General features: G+C 37.6%; 1 protein-coding gene across 2 annotated transcripts; it reads right to left on the bottom strand.

Annotated features, from left to right (window-relative positions):
* Nucleotides 1–568: 568 nt before the first annotated feature.
* aifm1 (apoptosis inducing factor mitochondrion associated 1) lies at nt 569–21035 on the bottom strand. 2 transcript variants are annotated; one of them, XM_056260059.1, is made up of 19 exons: nt 20831–21035; nt 18940–19064; nt 17765–17864; nt 17475–17501; nt 13572–13820; nt 13399–13464; nt 12638–12786; nt 9637–9767; nt 9392–9482; nt 9122–9206; nt 8954–9030; nt 8035–8143; nt 6800–6907; nt 6583–6671; nt 6306–6446; nt 5720–5862; nt 4380–4504; nt 1235–1425; nt 569–1143 (listed from the first exon to the last, which is right to left on the bottom strand). In XM_056260059.1, exons 1-19 carry the CDS (start codon nt 20916–20918, stop codon nt 1072–1074), a joined length of 2166 nt encoding a protein of 721 aa, XP_056116034.1. In that variant the 5' UTR covers nt 20919–21035; the 3' UTR covers nt 569–1071. The 2 variants fall into 2 exon arrangements, with proteins under 2 accessions (XP_056116034.1, XP_056116036.1); XM_056260061.1 differs by lacking the exons at nt 13399–13464; nt 13572–13820 and having other exon boundaries at nt 20831–21033.
* Nucleotides 21036–21503: the final 468 nt, after the last annotated feature.

Below are 21503 nucleotides of genomic sequence, written 5' to 3'. Positions count from 1 at the left end.
TGATCCTGTTTTGAAAAAATATATATATATGCAAAAAATAAGTAGATATAATATTGAATTAATGTTAATCTGTAATCTGTACCTAGCAGCCAATTCAGTGCAGATTAAATTTTGAGTGCTGTATCAAAACAACATCCAAATAACATTTGGACACGAGAAAACATTTCATTAAACATCAAAATTTCATAATTTCTCAAACTGTATTTTTCATGCCACATCACTCTGCAGAAAGAATGAGCAATTTTCTATTACTCGGACCTGTATATCAGAGCGCTGGTGCATAAGAAAATAGGTCAAGGCTATGTTAGGGAACATGTTTGCAGGCAATCACAGGTTTAATGAGCCTTAACATATTGCATCTTCTCCACACATCTCAAAACCCTCAGGGTCACACCCATATCGGAGACACGGGCATTCAAATGCACAACTTTTCAATTTCTTGCACTTGCAGATGGTTGGTAAGTTCCTGGAAAGACTTCTGGAAAGGCCAAACAATCACTGTACAGTGTCGACAAATGTTAACAGAAACCAAAGTTAGGAAGAATTTAAATGAAACATGAGGCATAAATAAAAATAATTTACTTTTATTAGTTTCATTTGTACCAGCTGCTTTGATCGTGCAGACAGAAAACTGTGCTACCAGGTGTCAGAGGAATGTCTTTCATCTGGTTTTGTTTGATTCAAAATGCAATTTTGTTGCAATATTCAACAAAAGTGGTTATCCCGTCAGGCTTTGGAGGAGCTGTTCAGAAGGGATGCATTCAAGAAGTGAGATGAAAATTTACTGACCTCAACGGGAAAAAAAACACAGCACTTTTCAATACAAACAACAGGTATAGATTTCCCTCAGTAGAAAATTAAGTGATACAGTTTGAACCAATCCATGAGCACATTGAAATCACAGCCCCAGAGGCAGCATTGCATGTGTCCTGATCTCAGAGAGTTCAAGGTCAAAATGACAGATGACAGGCTGTTGTAAGCCTGTATGTGTTTGTTCTGTGTGTGTGTATGTCTTTTCCCAAGTTCACTCCACAGAGATATGGAAAGAGAACAGAGAAAACCAAAGATTATTCAGTCCTCATGGATGTTGAAAAGCTTGGCCACCTCATTCAGATCTGTATGTTCCTCTCCATCCTTGATTATCTACAAATAAAGACATAACAAATTAACAATCTTTATCAGAGAGACACTGAAATGAAGATGAATGGAGAAAGGGAATGATATCTCTGCTCACCTTCCTTGCGATGGGCATTCTGTTGAAGACGTTCCACAGAACGATACCGACCACCACTTTGTCCCTCAGGTAAAATATCACTCCCTTCCCATAATCCTCCTTCTGCTGGATAGGAGGTGGAGGGGCCGCTGTTCCTGCCTTAAAAGCCCCGGCAACCTCCTCCGTCTCACTCTCGGAACGGATTCCGGTGCCTGTAAACAGAAAACTTTGGGTTTTTTTGTGCATTTTTTTAACTCTGCTTTAGACACACTAGGTCCATTGCGCTTAAAGAAGATTAAAGAAAATAGTCCAATGCCGTGGTACAACGAGCACACTCGGGCCCTTAAGAGAGCAGCCAGAAAAATGGAGCGAAACTGGAAGAAAACTAAACTAGAGGTATTTCGCATTTCATGGAAGGAGAGCTCGATTGCATACAGAGAGGCCTTGAAAGCTGCTAGATCTGCTTATTTCTCAACCCTATTAGAAGAAAATAAACTAAACCCTAGGTATTTATTTGAAACAGTTGCTAAACTAACGGAAAAAATAAAGCTTCAAGCCCAGAAGTTTCCAAGCAGCACAACAGTAATGACTTTATGACCTTGTTCACTTATAAGACTGATAACATCAGGGAGAAAATTATAACTATGCAACCATCTACTATAACATCGCATCAGGGAGTGCATTGTAGCCTCCCCAAGGAAAAATTCGATTCATTCATTGCTATTGAAGAGGAAGAATTTTCTAAACTCGTTAAATCATCTAAATCGTATGTATGTTAGACATGTATGTTAGACCCTATACCGACTAAGCTATTGAAAGAGATGCTTCCAGAGGTCATAGATCCTCCTCTCAATATCATTAATTCATCTTTGTTACTAGGATACGTACCAAAAACTTTTAAGCTGGCTAGGATTAAACCACTTGTTAAAAAAACGCAACTTGATCGTACAGAATTGGTCAATTACAGGCTGATCTCGAACCTACCTTTTCTGTTAAAGATACTAGAAAAGGCAGTATCCTCACAATTATGTTCCTTTTTAGAAAGAAATGATATCTGCGAGGATTTTCAGTCAGGATTTAGACCGTACCATAGTACTGAGACAGCTCTCATCAAAGTCACAAATGATTTGCTCATCATCCGATCGTGGTTGTATCTCGCTATTGGTGTTACTCGACCTTAGTGCTGCATTTGATACTATTGACCACAACATTCTTTTAAATAGACTCGAAAATGATGTTGGCATTAATGGAATTGCATTAGCATGGTTTAAATCATACTTATCTGACCGTTATCAGTTTGTAGCAGTAAATAAAGAGATGTCTTATCGATCACAAGTTCAGTATGGTGTACCACAAGGCTCAGTACTAGCACCGTTGCTGTTCACTCTGTACATGCTACCCTTAGGAGATATCATTAGAAAGCACTGTTATTAGTTTTCACTGTTATACTGATGATACTCAGCTCTATATTTCTTCACGCCCTGACGAAACTTACCAATTCACAAAATTAACGGAATGCATAGCTGATATAAAAAATTGGATGACTAGTAATTTCCTACTACTTAATTCTGAAAAAAATGAGATTCTAATTATTCGACAAAAAACTTCCACACGTAATAACCTAGAATACTGTCTAACACTTGATGGCTGCTCTGTTAAGTCTTCGTCGTCGGTTAGGAACCTGGGTGTGCTCTTTGATAGCAATCTTTCATTTGAAAGTCACGTGAATAGTATCTGTAAAACCGCATTTTTCCATCTTAAAAATATATCTAAATTACGTCATATGCTCTCATTGACGAATGCGGAACAATTAGTTCAAGCATTCATGACATCAATGCTAGATTATTGTAATGCTCTACTGGGTGGTTGCCCTGCACGCTTAATAAATAAACTACAGCTGGTCCAAAACGCAGCAGCTCGAGTTCTTACCAGAACCAGGAAGTATGACCATATTAGCCCGGTCTGTCAACACTGCATTGGCTCCCTATTAAACATTGTATACATTTTAAAATATTGCTGATTACTTACAAAAGCACTAAATGGTTTAGCTCCGCAGTACTTGAGCGAGCTCTTAACGCATTATAGTCCGTCGCGTCTATTGCAATCTCAAAATTCCGGCCAGTTGATAATACCTAGAATATCAAAATCAACTGCAGGCGGTAGATCCTTTTTCTATTTAGCACCAAAACTTTGGAACAGTCTTCCTAACATTGTCCGGGAAGCAGACACACTCTGTCTGTCAGTTCAAAGCTAGACTAAAAACACATCTCTTTGACCTTGCATACACATAACACACTATAGACTTCTATAATTCAATGTTAGGCTGCATAGATTAGGTCAACCGGAACCGGGAACACTTCCCATAAATCCTGATGTACTCGTTACATCATAAGAAGAATGGCATCTAATATTAGAATGACTCAAATATTAGTCTCTCTGTTTATTCCGAGGTTTACCGCAGTCCGCCGGTTCCAGGCCGCATCCAGATCTGATGAAGGACCTGTGCCTGGACGCGACGACAACGCAGTCCTGAAGTATCACTAGTCCCTGTGAAGGCCTCCTTCCCTTTACCTCTGTATAGATAATCGTTGTCGGGATAATTCCGGTTCACATGGCTACGCCAAAGCGATAAAATTCTGTATTATAAATTAAGGCCAGCCAAGTGGTTTGTTGAGGGTTGTTTTTTTAGGGATGGACTACATGCCTGCGCACATATATTCAAACGCGCATACCTATAGAATGAACTCTTAGTAACGCGTGTGCACGCCGTCAGCGTTCTCGCAGGTTCGCGTTTTTAAAGTTTGAGTAGAGAGAACTTAAGAGTTCTCTGTTAAAACGGTGTCGTGTTAGCGGCCCCTAAGTTAATAACTAATGATCGTTGCGACGGAACTTTAGCTAGAAAATAACTTTATTCTAGAGCTGTCATAAAGCCAAATTTCACTGTTATCACTGTAAAGCAGCTTTGGAACAATCTACATTGTTAAAAGCGCTATATAAATGAAGATGACTTGACTTGCTATTGAATGCAAATGATGATGATTGATACTTTATTAATCCCATTCAAGAAATTCAAGGCATCCAGTACCACAAAAGATCACAATATACCACAAAAGGATACAATATCAAAATAGAGTAATAGCAAACATGTTAGCAAATGTTTGTGTACCTGATTGTTCGGTTGCAGCTTTTGGTGTGTCCTTGGCCGTGGCTTTAGCAAACACTCCCACGGTGGGCAGACTGCTGTCCACTATACCGATGGCTTCATATCCAACATCTGGTCCTAGATCACTCCTGAAGACAGGACAAATTGTGAGTGCTGCATTATGCTTCAGGGTTCCCACTCTTTCATAAATGCCAGATTCAAGGACTTTCAAGGACTTTTTAAAATCACCTTTTATTTTATATCAAGCACAATAAAGACAATAAAGGTGGGTTTGTTACTGCCAATCTGGACAGTATCAAAGACCTACTGTACCCGTGTTATTCATTACTGCAGCAATGTTAAGCCATATACTGACAACTAAAATCTAATTTAAGTGGCATATGACCTTTTTAAAATCCAATGAGGAGAGAGGGCTAGTACAGTGTACGAGAGAGCGAGCAAGATGAGAACGAGACATGTAGATTGTCGCTTTCTTATTCATGCTTATTCATTTTTTATGATCCAAACAACACGTTTTGACAAAAACAAGTTTTATAAAAAAATATATATACAATTTTTTTTTTTTTAAACCAACAACTAATTTTAGCCTTTAAACCATTTTTTAAGAAAAGGGACGAGTCAAAATGCTAAAAGATTACACATATTAATTTAAAATATGATTATATACAATATTCTAGAGACCTTATTATTCTACACTTTTTAAAGCATATTATCTTCCTATCAATCCACCGGTTAACATTTACAACACTGCTTATAAGCTATGTAAGAATATGGGTCATTCTTCGCAGATTGGTCTGAACAAAAACAGCAGAATTGAATTTGAAGAATTTAATTTCAATCACTGACAGTAGATGGCACTTATTGAACAGCAGAAATATATTGGTTTCCCCAGTTACCTCTGTAATTGACAACACTAAGCATTATTCATTGGAATTTTGATTAGCCCATTTTTATGTAGCTCAGTAATGAGCCAAGCAACATTTAATTTGCACTTCTCTGATATTGAGCTAGTTAAACAGCTCTACGCCTCTCATGTGTTCATCATGCAGGGCTGCCTGTGCGTAATTACGATCCATGTGCTCAAGCTGCTTATTTTCAGGTTTTTCCCACTTTCCCCCCCAATTCGGTAGCGATGTTTCGTTCTGGCTTTGGCAGTGCATAAAGACCGATTTTTTATAATAAGCAAATTTAATTCATGTTTAATTCAAGCACTTTCACTTTCTTATGTTTCGGATACTTTATAGTCCTTGAAACCATGTGTCTGAAATTGAAGTACTTTCAAGAAACCCTGATGCCATTACAAACACATTAAAAAGGTGAGTTTGTTGAAGATGTGTGGTTACCAGAACATAGACTGATGCCAATAGGGTTTGTTGGCTCCAGTCATGTTCTCTCCAGCCAGTCTGCCGCTGACCACCGCGTGATCATGGTGCTCCACACGCCGGCGGCCCAGTCTGATGTCATAAAAACATGCAGCATCCCCTGCCTAGAACACAAACAAAGAGGAACCTTGATTATCGTGTCAAAACTGAGATTCAGAAATAGTACCGTTCCTTTGAAAACTGAGCCAATCATCTCCTTCGTTCTTTAGGACATAAGTGTCTAAATACCGAAACTTTAGTAGTATAAGATCCTCCTCTCTGCCCTTTCGTAAGTTTTGCTGGAAAAAAACTCAGTCTTTCCTCCGGTTTACTTTGTGTTCGATTTATGTTTGATTTGGGCTCGGTTAGTTTCTTTGGTTAGTATTTTGGTTTGCTCTGGCTGATACATTTACACCCATGCCCTTTGTCAGGCATTACAGACGACCACGTTTTATTGTTTTATACATTTTTCTAATTATGTGAATAAAAGTTATTTTCTTTTGCAATCCAATCACTGTGTCCTCCATTTCATTTGCTACGGCTTTGAGCCGGTCGTGACACTACGTACCACCCAGATGTTGGAGCGAGCCTGGAGCTCAGCGTTAACACGGTACCCTCCGAAATCAGAGTCCACCTCCAGCCCGCCTGATTTGGCAAGTTCCACACTGGGCTCCAAACCAACTGCTGCCACAATGTGGTCCGTCTTCACCTAAAACAACACAAGGAAAAAAAAACTCATTGTTTTTATTTACCATATTACAAATACTGTATAACTATAAAACAGTGTAATTAGCAAACAGATGATCAGGCCATGTTATGATTGGCTGACGGAAAAGCAGGCTCACCACTCGTCCATCCTTCAGTTTGATCTCCAATTGGTCATTTTTGTAGCTCACATTTTTCACTAGAGCATCCGGGATAACGTTCACACCCTCTATGAATGGTCAAAAGGTTAGCTGTGGTCAACTTTTGGCTTTCAAACTTTTCAAAATGCATATATTTGGAATTTGGACATTTAAAGTTAAAGGAAGCAATTCCAGTGTCCTTTATTCATTCTCTTACCTTTCCGAACTTTCTCAGTGGTCCAGTTACTCAAGTATTCAGGCAGTACTTTTCCCATGTTACCCTTCTCTGGGAACATCTGGATCACCTCTAAACCAGGGTCCGCAGCTATAAGAGGGAGAGAGAAAGAAAGCGACGGCAAAAACAAGGAGAGAGGAAAATTCAGTAGTTTGTTTCATTAATAAAAAAACAAAAACATACATATTCATATGAAAGCCAATCCCAACCCTTATAACAAGATACACAAGATATAACACTAACACAATTGCAGCCAGTTATTGATTTCAAATGATATGACCAAACTTTTAATTAATAATGTGTTCTATAATGTAATCTATTACATGACACATTCTAATATAATATAATCTGACTACTTTTTGATTACTTAGATTACTTTTGAACTGATTCATCATATTGATTTGAATAGGAAAGTCTTGTACCATATTTTTATACAATCCAAAAAATATATTCAATTTTTATCAACATGATGATGATCACATTACATCAGGGTTTCCTGAACTGAGGGTTGTGAAGGAACTGCATGGGGTTTATAAGCTGATAAAGCAAATAATTAATTAAATCATAATTTTACAATAAAAACAATCCATTTAAAACACTTTAACACAAAGATAACACAAAAAGTGTGACCATGTGACCATTAACAACATAATAAAACTGCGGACATGCAAATGTGTTGTTAAATGAATGCCTTTACTATTAACTTAAAATTTCAGGGGCTGAGTATATATATTAATTCAAAGAGGTTCTGCTGAAAAAAAATTCCATCCCTCCATTACATGTAAATACAAAATGGCAATTGTGCATCTAATCAGTTTGAAAGACAAAAACCTTCTAAAGACATACAGTAGTAATACAATGTTAAATGACTCACTGAGTGATAATTCAAATAATAATTGAAATGTGTTGTCAGGAGTTGATTAGATATGCAGTGTTGAGAAAATTCTCCTGAGGTCATATGCTATGTGGCCTCTCTATTTTACATGTAATTATAGACTATAGACTAGAGGCTGTTCTGTGTGTGCAAATCCACAACACATAATACATAATATGTGATCATGTAATCAATCAAAAAAAGTAACTAATCTGATTATGAGCATTTCAGAACATAATATAATGCAATTACAACTACATCATTTTTGGAATCTTTTTTTACAATCAACACTTTTGGCCTGATTTTTTCCCCATCTAAATGACAGCTGAGGGTTTGGACTCACATCTGCGACCCAAGGCACATGCAAGCTCGCTACCGAGGAAACCTCCGCCGATGATGGTAATGGACTTCACCTCTCTGCTGATCTTCTCTAGAGATCTAAAATCTTCAATCTACCAAAAATACCAACACATTTCCATTAGTTTTCCAGTTATTACATATTTTTAGGATTTACAGTATAAAGATAAAAAAAAATACACTTTGAACATAATAACTTCGTTTAATATAGAAATTTCCATTCATTATTTTCCCACAATTTGAATTCCCTTGCTATTTCCTGGTTTTCCAGGACTGTAGGAACAAGATATAGAATGTGAGCAACATAGCAAAATGTATATCAAGGAAAATATTGACCCCAACAGTGACGTTTGTAAAATTGTACACAAGGCTTAATGTAAATTAGTCCTCTGATTAACAAGAAAAAAAAAGAAAAAAAAACTACTCTTGCAATTTATAGTGGTGTGCAAAATGCTACAGCGACATTATTAACATAAGGGTGCCCTCCAGTGGTGTTCTGCACATTTACATTTATGAATTTGGCATCTCATGAGATTATGAGCATATGCACTTAGTAAAAGAGCTCATCTAAAGAAGCATGTTATTTTGGTTCTAATTGTACTGACACTGTATATTTAGGTATAATCTGATCCTGAATCAAGTGCATTTCAGTCCCAAATGAAACCGCATTCACAACCCATTTAATGTCCATTGCTTGAGTGAAATAGGATAGTTAGTCAGCAAGGAAAGAAATGGGGCAAGACATGATTATTCCATCATCTGAATTGTGCACAATAAGACCAGGAACATGTATTCAGAACATAAATGGGATCAATATTGATTTCATGTTGACAAACATATTAATTGGGGATTTGATTTGAACACTACTGCTCCACTCTGCCCAAAATATGTGCAGCAAGACATACTTTCCTAAAGAGGGTTGTCCTCTTCATCACCTCCTGTCCTCCCCTGTCAATCACTTGGAGGTTCCTAGGCACCCCACCTAATACACATACACATATTCATTTACAGGACAGTCAGCAATAGATTTTACACCCCTGCGTATGTGTTCACGTGCATATTATGTGTTTTACCTGTGGCAATCAAGCACTTTTCATAGGAGATCTCTGCACCATCACTCAGTTTGACTTTATTTTCTCTGACATCCATGTGTACCACCTACACCATAGGTACAAACACACACACAGGGTAATGATGAGGACAACTCATTCACACACATTTAGCAATCCAAAAAACATTTCCTCCTCTTCTGCAACTTCAACATTTTTCAGACTTGTTCAAATGGACATAATTAAGAGCGCAACTCCACAGCAACATGAGATGCTGATGTCAGAGTTTCTCACCTTACGGCCCGTGAGCACAGCCACACCCCCGTTCTCAACTTTAGCAAGATCCGCGGGACTGATGTAGAACGAGGGAGGCTGGAAGTAAATACTACAACAAAAATAAATAAATTAATATCACGATATATGCAAACAGACTGAACAAAAAAATCAGAAATATGATGCAATTATGACCCTTCGACAAAAAAGTCGGTGTATCAGTGTTAGGTCTGGTTTAAGTGGTCTGGAACACTCTAGTCACACACCTCCTCTCTTTGCCGTTCCATTGTTTGAAGCGCAGAGTTTCAGTGACCTTGGGGTCATCAGAGAACCAGAGTTCTTTAGAGAGAGGGGGTCTCATGTAGGGATGTTCAGACTCCTCTGTTACAATCAACACCTGTATAACAAACACACAGGACACACACACTTTAATACATAGATATGTTTAGCAGATGGGATTTAGAATGGGCACATCTGTGGTTCATAATTATTATTTTTTAAATTGGAAGAAAAATAAAAGATTCCATGAAATGTATTTTTAGGGCTTTTAAAATTTATGTAAACTTGTGCACCGAAGATATTAATTAAATACATTTAATGAAACTCGATGTTTATATTATTCACCAAATTTGATTATATTACTCTTTCTGCTTTCCAAATACTGGTCAGATTAACTGATTCATTGTGATTATTCTACTGCCATCACTAGTTTTGAACAGTGAAAAAAAAAAAAAATCTGCTTAAGAGTTTTGTTTTAAAAAAAGTTAATCTCAGACACGCTGTCAACTTAAAAAGCATAAAAAGTAAATATTTTCCAGATATTTTAACAGATTTCTTTAGTACATTGACAATATAAAAGCATTTTATTCAATTTTGAAAACGATGGTTTATTTTTTTTATGTATATTTTTATTGAGCAGATTTTTAAGTGACAATATGTGCATTGCATATATGAAAAACATCACAACCTGCTGTTTTTCTTTTTTTAACATCCATAGAAATGAATAAAGAAAAATTATACAAATATACAGAATACTCTAACTCTACCCATCCCAAATTATCCCACAAAAAATAAATAGAATAAAAAAGAAAAAGTAAAAAAGTACAGTCTCAAGAAAAAGTTGAGACTGTACCCAATGAAGGTACAGTCTCAACAAAGGAAAGGATAGGATTCCACATTTTATAAAATGACTGGAAGTAAATGGCTCCAGCTAGCATACTGCTCCCAATAAGTGACAAAATAAGGCAAAAAATTTTCCTATTTATATGTTGTGATTTGTATAGTCACAGTGGCCCTCATTTATCAAAAGTGCGTACACCAAATTTCCAGCGTACACCTGGCGTACACCCAAAACCACGGTGACTTTGAGATTTATCAATATGGACGTTGGCGTACGGCACACTCAAATCCTACGCCAGCTCAAGAGGTGGTGTACGCACGTTTTGAGTTAGTGCGGAAATGCACAGAAAAACAATTCTTAACACCACAAAACGCACTGACAAACTAAAAGATATGATATATTATGACCAACAACAACAACATAGTAATTATAAACTTTAGTGTTTATTTTTGTGCAACATGGACTTCAATGTTTAATTTGTTTGACTTTACCAAAGCATTTGATTTGTAGCCATATGTATTCCTTCAGTTGCGAGCCTGTGCGCTTTACCCTGACGCTTCATGGTTAGGCCGGCAGGTGCGCACGGACTGGGTTCGGTAATGAAAGGCTTTCAATGACCAAAAAATAATTCAGACTGACAAAATAATAAAAAATACATTCTTCTTCTTTTAAATAATAATAATAATAATACAAATAATAATAACGATGTTCTTCTTCTAAATAACAATAAGCGTCATTAATAATAAAAATCATAATAATAATAAGAATATTACTAATTGTCATTCAATTATTAATGTGAATGAATGGTACTCAGACGTGAATGGTTTCAAAAGACGTGCTGTAAAATATTGCATTGTGATAGGTCATTTCGGCTCCACGTCGGAGAAGTTTCACTTCTTTGCCGTCTTCCGTGTGTCCATGGCGTAAAATGAGGACGTGGGGAAAGCGGAGACTTGAATATATAGGGGCGTGTTATTCTAATGACGATCGTTTTTCAGCCGCGGGATTTATCAAGGGCAGGTATTGCGTACACCTGGATTTCAAAGGTACACACAGCTTCATAAATCAGGCGGTGAGAGGAGTGTAAGCATAATCTTACGCTAACATATACGCCCTTTTCTACGCAAGAATGATAAATGAGGGCCAGTGTGTACAAATAACAAGGTCACATGAGACACAGCCATCTTCTAACCGTATACATGCTGGGAACTATATTCTCAGAAGGCAAAGCACTGCTATTTCTTCGGAGTGATTTGCCCGCTGCACCTGAGAAGCCCCGTGGTGAGGAGCAGAGAGTGTTTCGCTAATCACTCCGCCCAAGAAGCAGTGCTTCGCCTTCTGAGAATATAGTTTCCCGTATGTATACGGTTAGAAGATGGCTGTGTCTCATGTGACCTTGTTATTTGTTCACACTGTGACTATACAAATCACAACATATAAATAGGAAAATGTTGGCATTATTTTGTCACTTATTGGGAGAAGTATGCTAGCTGGAGCCATTTACTTCCAGGCTTTGTGCTAAGCTAGGCTAGCGGTGGGTGCGTCAGACAGCACGCACGGAGATGAAACGGGTATGTATGGACTTATCTAACTCTGGGGAATATGGTGAATAAGCTAAAGTCCCAAAAAGTCGGCGTGTTCCTTTAAATGACGCAAATACATGATCATCAGGAAACAAATCATAAAACAGTACTAGGCCCTTCTCTCTGAGCTGTGCAAAAGTTGAATCCAAAGTAGAAGGTACAAAAAGATGGTTACCGGAAATAGGCATTAAGGTGTTTAATTTAAAATGATGACAAAACTGTTTCCAAATTTTAAGCGATGAAAGCACAATCGGGTTAATGGTGTATTTAGAGGGGCATCGCAAATTGGGATCAAAAACTAATGCCGATAACGAGGATGATAAGCAGGAGTTCAAATTTTTGTTGTCTTTACAATATCACATATCCTGTATTATTTTCTATATTACTGCTTACTACGGAAAATATGTCTTTATATTTAAGAAAGGATGCCTCACACAAGGTCCCTCATCCTCATATTTGGGGGTTCTTGGCAAACCCGTTTAAGTGATTGTATTGATGAAGTATTTATGATTACAATACTTGAGCGTTAATGCTGACAAACTACTACTAAACTGACAGACTCACCCTGGCACCAGGGTCGCGTGCCCGAATGGACCGAGCTGCAGCGAATGAAGCTGTGCCTCCACCAATCAGCAGATAGGGAGCGTGTTCAGGGACATCTAAATGAGCAGCAGTGGGTTCAAGGGGCACTGAAGCTGGCTCAGGATCTGCAGCTGGTTAAAGAAAGACAAATTTAGTACAAACACACATACAAGCGTTTATGAATAACTTGACATGAATCGTGAATTAGCCATGTGAGTGCACTTAACATTATCTGTACAAGAATACGTGAGTGATCTCAGGAACACAGAGCTAGATGAGGGGAGAGATTAGCATTTTTATAGTAATATTAGTGCAAACGATACCTCGAATAATCTGGAAACACGGCTGTAAATTGGTCATAAGTGTGTGACCTTGTACAATTAGCATTAGCCATTAGCATTAAATCAGTCACACTTTGACACAACAAACGTTCAAAGCATGAAATGGCTGAGAGGGGAAAAAAGATAAGACCTTGAAAAGAAGTGAGGACAATGTGGTTTATATAGACAAGAAAAACAAATGATCTTCATTGATAAAGGAAATAACCAACCAAAGACAGACCGCACAATCTAGTCAAACAACTCAAAAAAGATCATATGTAGCCATAAAAATCTAAAGGTGTAGTAACAGAAGGTTTTGAATAGGTGTCCATATGTGTCAATGAAGTAATTATCAGTATATTTTATCGGTAACATGTTTATACTGCAGAACTGATTCCCATCCAGTCAAAACTGGACTCTTACCACTCTCAGAAACAGATGAAGCCTCTGGAACATGCTCAGCGATGATTACAGGTGTGGGCTCGGTTTCTTAATCACGATGTTAGAGGAGAGGAAAGAAGTTAACCTCAATATCCAAATGAAAGAATTTTCCTCCTTAAAAATCCTGGATTTCCATGCAGATGTGTCAATCTTACCACTCTCAACTACAGGAGCTAAGGGCTCTTCACTCTGTAGAACTGCTGGAGCTTCTTCAACAGGTTCCGTTACTGGAGCTTCTACGATGGGTTCCGGAATAGAAGCTTCTACAATGGGTTCGGTTACAGGTTCTTCCACAACGGGTTCAGTTACGGGAGCTTCTGCAACAGGTTCAGCTTCAGGGGACTCCACAATAGCTTCTGTTACCGGAGAAGGTTCTGTTGCAGTTGGTTCTTCAGCAACAGGCTCTAATGCCACAGACGAGCAAAACACAAGATTGTTTGACTGAGACAGAAGATGCCACAACCAAAACAATCCTCCACTCCATCTTCCTCATCTCTTACCACTTATAACTGGCTCTGGAGATGGTTCTGGGATGGATTCCAGAGGTGCTGCAACATCTAAAGCAGGATTATGAGTAGATAACTGACTTAAAAAAAAAATACCTAGCATTTTTCATTGCTCTGAATCCTAACACTTTCAAGCTTTGATAGGTTGTACGAGTACGGTTCTTCTGGTGAAAAAGGAAAAATGAAGGATCCAGGATCAGGAATGAATTTGTCAGAAAAGGGTAAAAACATAAGGAAAAGGACAATAGTTATGGGTGAATGTGAAGGTGTCAGAGTCTTCATCCACTTCCTTCCTTAGTTGGAAAATTTTCTGAGTGACATTCCATGACAGGATCCTCATGTTTTATGGAGGCTTACCATGTAACCATGACATGCATCAATTCTCAGGAATCTTCTTTACCTTTACATTCAAAACTCATTCCAAGATTCTTATTAAAAAAAACTCAAAGCTCCTCTTTGCCATTTTTATTTTAACACTCGTAGCTGATAGTTGATTCTGAGGCTGGGTCAATATGTCGATGCCAATCAAAAAGTCCAACAGAAACTTATGAGGAATATGCGCATTAACAGAATTTCTTTTTTTTTTTTCAAAACAAGTTCCAGAAGATGAGAGTTTCTCCAAAACTTCAGCTTCATTGTGCCAGCAGAGGACAGGACAGACAATCCAGACAAATGGATAGTCAAGCCATCTAAAAATCTTTCCAAAAATTTTAACAGGAATAAAATAGTTAAAGCAAGACAAAACAGCTCTCTTCAAACCATCTAAGAGTTAAGCACGAACAGAAAAAGGACAAAAATAGAGGAGTTCTTGTAGTGGAAATGTTTGGTTGGTGACAGACAATGTGTGAAGCAGAATACACAACCGACAAGTGAAAGACATGAAGAAGAAGAGCCTCAGGCATATCCATCAAGGATAAAAGAACTTCATAGATCATCACCTCAATCCAACCAATCTTGGCCCAACGGCAGAAAGAAAACAGATACAATTTGTACAATTTTAACCTCTCAATTCGAAAAAGCACAGTAAATGAGATTTAGAATAAAAGCAATGGATAGTCAATTGGTTGGGTGAGGAACGTCAATGGAGTTACCCACAAGGCAGTCACACAAAAACAAATGCTCAGAGTCAAACACTTGATATAGAGGAGACAGTTTACCATGTATGAGCAGAGGTGGAAGGTCACGGTGACAATTCTAAAGATTGCTAACAATTTACATTTACCATTCCTGGAAGATGCTTATGTAGAGTTATTTAAAGTATATTTAAGGTTATTTAGAGGCAAGTGCATATATGATGCAGAAATATTAGGAGAGTTAAAGATGACATTTACACAAGTAAAAAGACTTAATAGGAACATTAAACAGACAGTCACATGCAGTATGCAGTGTCCCAAGAAGCATGCATAACTGAAAGTGACAATTCATGTACATTTTACTAGTCTTATCTTCACCAAGGCTGCACTTATTTGATATTGAATTTATATGAAATGCGGTATCAACAAAGTAATATTGTGAAATATTACTACAATTTAAAATAAGTTTTTATTTTTAGGCAATTTATTCCTGTGATGCAAAGCTTAATTTTCAGCATCATTACTCCCGTCTTCAGTGTCACATGATCCTTCAGAAAATCATTCTATTATAATGATTTGCTGCTCAAGATGACACTTATTATTATTATCAATGTTGAAAACAGGTGTGTTGCTTAATAGTTTTGTGGAAATGTAACAATGTAAAATTCTTTACTGTCAATTAAAAATGACTTAAAAACAAATCTTACTTGAATGGTAGAGTATATGCATTGTATACACACAACTTATCACAGAAACCCTGGATTTGTTAATACTAAGAGTGCATTTGTTGATCCTAGCATGTTATGAATAAAGACCATGTTAAAGTCTACTCTTGATGTCTGCATAATGTGCATATAGACTCCCGGCATCTGAGTCACTGAGGACACTGTGGTTGAAGTTGTTACTCGAGGATGGATCAGTACCAACTGTTCGTGATCCAGCTTATAGCCTTCGGATCGTCACGGCAGTAATGAAAGGGAGAGCGTGCACTTTATTACAGTTCATAGGAGGTGTTTTACAGATTTTACAAGAGTTTACCAGTTTATTAAGGACGCCCGAAAAGTCATAAGGTCCGTAAATATGTGTTTGCTGTTAGTTGTAACGAGTGTTTCTATTTAATTCGCTGTGTATGTTAATGATAATGCAAGGGAGAGAGAGAGAGAGAGAGAGAGAGAGAGAGAGAGAGAGAGAGAGAGAGAGAGAGAGAGAGAGAGAGAGAGAGAGAGAGAGAGAGAGAGAGAGAGAGAGAGAGAGAGAGAGAGAGAGAGAGAGAGAGAGAGAGAGAGAGAGAGAGAGAGAGAGAGAGAGAGAGAGAGAGAGAGAGAGAGAGAGAGAGAGAGAGAGAGAGAGAGAGTCTACTTGTACTGTGTTTATTTATTTAGCCCTTACAGTGATTTTCTGGAGTGACAACAAACACTTCATGTTTTGTGTGATGTACAATAAAATACATAAAACTCATTAGTTAAGTTTTGCCCACCCCCAAAAAAATTTACCAATTGCTATAAAAAATTATCCATGGGGTATTTTGAGCTAAAACTTCACATACACACTCCGGGGACATCAGAAACTTATTTTACATCTCTTAAAAAGGGGCATTATAGGTCCCCTTTAATGCAATGGAATGGATTTTTTCAGCCCTTAAAGAAGAAAAATGGCTTCTTCGGGTAATTAAATGCTAAATTAAAATGGTTATCATGAGAAATGAAGTTTTCCTTGATTTTACTATAATGGAATTTGAAATCTGATTTATAAAACTTCCTGTCCAGCCAAAAAACCAAAACAAAAAAAACCTATTTGATACTAGCTAAAAACTCATTCTGAACCACTACAGTAGCCAAAATCTAAAAACTAAATTAGGAATGATTTTCCCGAAACAAATCTTGACTAAAATTATAAGTGGAAGTGCAGAAAAAATAATAAAACAATAAAATATTTGATATGACCTCTTTCAGATTATATTATTTTTACTAAATCAACTGATTTTACTCTGATAAAACCGAGATAGTTAAGCTATGCACATACCAAAATGAAGACACTGAACATGCAATCAGGAGCTGACTTGATCATTGTACATAATAGAATATAATATAATAAACCATTTAATATGTTCAGGTTGTTAATCCCTTTTCAGACTAAACAGAGTTAAGAATTCCCAAGTCACATTTCCTAATGGAAGTGTTGTGTCATCATGCATGAACAGGACATTGTGTGCAATTAATACTCATGTGTGCCCCAGTGACATAGACAAATACAATCCAGAGCCATGATACCTCAGAGCACAACAGTATTGGTCATCTCACATGTTTTCCTCTTTGTTTTCCAATCAAAATTAGAATTTTAAAAACTTTCAAATAAGAAAGTCATCCGATAACTGACATATTTAAGCTAAGGCTTCAGTAATGCACTGCAGTGCTCTGTGTGCAAGGCTGTGAATGTGCACAAACTGCACATTTAGCAGTGTATAGAAATAACCTCTCACCTTCTTTTGATTTTGCCACAACTTCAGCTGAAACACAAAAGACAAGATACCACTGAATTAAACTTCTCTGATACTAATTAAACAACAAAGACTGATTATTTTTTCACATCTGTGCTACAGACAGCAGTAAATTAAAGGCAAAAACATTTGTTATATGTTAAAAAATAAGATGACTAGACACGAGGCACACATCAATAACTCTTTAAGATGAAAATATATTCATTGAAACAACTGACAACTGCTATGAGACCAGTGATGCATGTCTACATGTGATTAGTGTAATCACTTACCTACAGCCTCAGCTGCTTGTGGCTCTTGCTTAGACCTACTGGCAATTTCTATCATACGCTCCTTATATCTTTCTTTGTCCCCTGAGACAGTGCGGTATGTCTTCAAACACACAAACAAATAAACAACACTCATTTTGAACTCTGCAAATATGAGAATCAACATCATATATAAAAACATTTGGAAGACAAAAGCTGGGAGGACAAAAAAAATGTGAGAACGTTTATGATTGAAATTATAACATTTACTACACTGAAGAAAACTGATGCAACCTTTCATCCATAGTCTAAAATGGAGGTGCTGAGAAACTGCTATACAAGCAACTGCTATATAAGCTATATCAAGCTTATTAACCTATTTCACCAAGTGCACTTCGATTCAGTCTCTTGTGTGATAAAGTCTGCTACATGTAAATGATTACCAGTTATATTCATGGCACACCTCTAACATCAGATCTTTTTTTAAAGCAACTGAGAATGCAGTTTAACTGGCAGAGCATAGCAAAGCAACGCTGTTTATATATTGTATATCAATACATCTTGAGCATACTTTGGAAAAAAATTAAAAAAAAATTTAACAATTTACAAACTCCACAACCCACACAAGAACAGTACCGATGTGATTGTGAATATCAGTAAAGTTGAAGCAACTATGCTAGAAATAAATATTCATTATATTATTGTCAATATGGGGCTGATGAAGAATCCAATAATAAAGGGGTACTTGTAGGAGCCATACACTGGGTTTGACTTGGATTATATTCCCTCTTTTCTGTGTACTGTGGTGTATGTGCACACGCATCACGACGTCATCGGTTACTGTGGGCGGGACCGGGGGTGTGGTGTCTGTATTAATGTGTGTGTGCTCACCTGTGTGAAATGGCTTGGGTTTTGGATTATGGCTGCTGGGTGAGCATGGGGTGAAACTTTCTGTTGACCGTCACCATTGTTAACATCTTCCACTGATGTATCCAAGGTACCTTTGCACGGCTTATGAAATGCATCGCTCAAAGTAAGTGTTTCGGTTTTCTAAGTATGTGAGATAGCGTAATAAAGAGATCGCAACATGTACAATGGTTCAGTGTGACGCGTCTTCAGTGTAAACCCTCATGTTTCAGCCTGCTGTGGCGTTTTGTTTTGTTTGGTTTAGTGATATAATACCCCGCAATAGTACTTACATAAACTCCCGCCCCCAGAAATGTTGCTCCAACCAGGACGTAATACAGAGTGTTTTCCCCTCCTGTTGGCCCTGATGACATCTGGGCTTTTTGAACCATATCCAGCCTTCTACCATGTCTCAGCACTGAAAAGTCAATCATAAAAACAAAAATTCTTAATTCTTTATAAAAAGAAGTCTGCTCAAACTCATTGTACTGATGTCACACTTAAATCAAATATACATATGGTATATGGTTATCCATTTCTTCACGAACTCCAGAATAAAAATATCTTTACATGCATAGGAAGACATTTTTACTGTTCCCATAGCGCTTAACGACTGAGGAACAGACACTAACAGACTTTCAAGTCGTTCGGAACAACAAACTCACATGTGCCTCGTTCCTTGGAGACGCACGGCCGATGAAAACTCTAAAATGCCTTAAATGATTAAACATGGGCAAAAGTTATGTAACAGTCTTCAGTGTATGATCCTCAGTCGTTTAATCTAGTGTGTGATGCCCACTCTGCCCAGTTTTTCTCTGTAACCATTTACAAAGTCTGCAAGTGATGCCTAGCCTTAGTGTTTTAAAATCGGTTCAGGTTTTAAAAAGTCCTGTAGTGCATTCCAGTCTACAAAGATTGCGACCCAAAATGGATATTACCATACAACTGTACTGTATTTAAAAAAAAAAACATCAGCGGACACTATACATTTTTAATGTGGAATAGGGACTATTCATCTCTTTTCTTTAAAAAAAAAATATATATATTTAAAACCAATATTTAATGTCCATGTATTTATTTATGTATCCGTGTAATATACAGGATAGTAGTATACAGTCAGCCTATCTTAAAGGGATAGTTCACCCAAAAATAGAAAATTCTGTCATTAATTACTCACCCTCATGTCGTTCCAATTTCAAACCTGTAAGACTTTTGTTCATCTTCGGAACATAAATGTAGATCTTTTTGATGAAATCTGAGAGCTTTCTGTCCCTCAATTGACAGCTAAGCAACTGACACTTTGACGCTTCAAAATGTTCATACAGATATCATAAAACTGACCCATACGAATTGAGCGGTTTAGTCTAAAATTTTCTGAAGAGACACAATCGCTTTATATGATAAACAGATCGAATTTAGGCTTTTATTCACATATAAGCATTCATCAACTGACACATCAGTTGTGGTAAACGGAAGCTCAAGCATGTCTGCTTGACCTGCGAGAACCAGTAAGGTTCATTCTCCTGTGTTACGCAGCACGTTTGAACTTCAGCAAGAACCAATTAAGTTTGTTTTAGTTTGTCAAGTAGGTGCGGTTGAGCTTCTGTTTATGTTCGCTAATAAATGTTTATATATGAACTTTTTGAAAAGTCAAAGTGTCAGTTGCGTAGCTGTCAATGGAGGCATAGAAAGCTCTCAGATTTCATCACAAAGATCTCCATAACCACAATACTGCTGCGGTACAATTCACTTAGTCGAAGAATGACAGTGGCATGGAGTTGTCACAGTAAAAAATGTATGAGAGGCAGACTTTGACGTTCAACGACCTTGGGCCAAATTACTGCAACACTTGCACTCCTGCATTAACCCATAAAGTCTTTTCGTGCCAAATAATCATTTTTACAGAATGGCCGCAAAGAGTTTTGCTGAAATTGTGTTCGAATGTGCTGTGTGACCGCAGATAGCACTAAATGAAACTTTTAGTTGTGTTTATCTATTCAATTCAACTCAGTGTGCTTTACTGGCTTGACTATCCACACGATGAAATAAACGCTTATCCTACCGGTGCCTGGACTTGTGTTTCCATAGAAATTGTGCAAGCCGTTGTTCTGCTAGACTGAAATGAGGTTCACAGGTGATTTGCTGAGCCACAGACTTCTGCCGTTTAACGTTATCTCAACTTGCCTGATTTCCGCGCATTCTGCAGACACAAAGAGGATGAGGCCCGGGCCAGCGGAGCCAGCTTATTCCACACTGTCTTGCACTTAAACATCGCGGCTCTGCTGTGCTTTTCAATAAGACAGCCTGGGGAGGTTCACAGACACGCTCACCGTGCAACTTTTGCACAAGGCCGGAGACCTTCTCAGGTCACACAGCTCCTGCAGGCGCTTCCGGTTTCCGCTCACGTCTCGCCCCCTCCCTGACCTGATTGGCTGTAGTTCTGACGGAGTATTAAGTAATTGGTCAGTGTTTCTGTCTGGTAAAATTTAGCGTCACTCCAGAGCTCTCACTGGCTCAGCGTCACCCAATAGACGATTGCTATTTGTAAGGTAACGTTACGCCTTGACGCCATAGCTCGTGTGATTTTTCTATTTTAACTTTCTTTATCTGGCGTTTCAGACATTTATAAATTCTAAATGATTTTGAATCATTTAAAGGACAATTGTCAAAAAAAAACACATTTAAAAAAAAATCACGTATAAAGCCTGAAATTATAATATAACGTATATCTGCAGGATCTTCTTCCCTAAAGAAAAATAACACGAACAACTGTATAAGTTATAGCCTACCCTTACGAAAAAGAAGTAACGTTATATCAATATTTTCAAACAATGTAAGTTTAATTAGACTGTAGGCC

The sequence above is a fragment of the Rhinichthys klamathensis genome, unplaced genomic scaffold (assembly GCF_029890125.1).
Source record: "Rhinichthys klamathensis goyatoka isolate OS25496 unplaced genomic scaffold, OSU_Roscu_1.1 h1tg000172l_1, whole genome shotgun sequence".
In the NCBI taxonomy this organism is placed as follows: Eukaryota; Metazoa; Chordata; class Actinopteri; order Cypriniformes; family Leuciscidae; genus Rhinichthys; species Rhinichthys klamathensis.
This window is presented reverse-complemented; position numbering and strand designations above follow the sequence as displayed.

Coding starts and splice junctions, on each gene's coding strand:
- aifm1 (XM_056260059.1), bottom strand. CDS start 20,918: ATGTTTAAGTGCAAGACAGTGTGGAATAAGCTGGCTCCGCTGGCCCGG. Junction 6,672..6,799: donor CACTGAGAAAGTTCGGAAAG/GTAAGAGAATGA, acceptor GACCATTCATAG/AGGGTGTGAACGTTATCCCG. Junction 6,447..6,582: donor AACTGAAGGATGGACGAGTG/GTGAGCCTGCTT, acceptor GTGTTGTTTTAG/GTGAAGACGGACCACATTGT.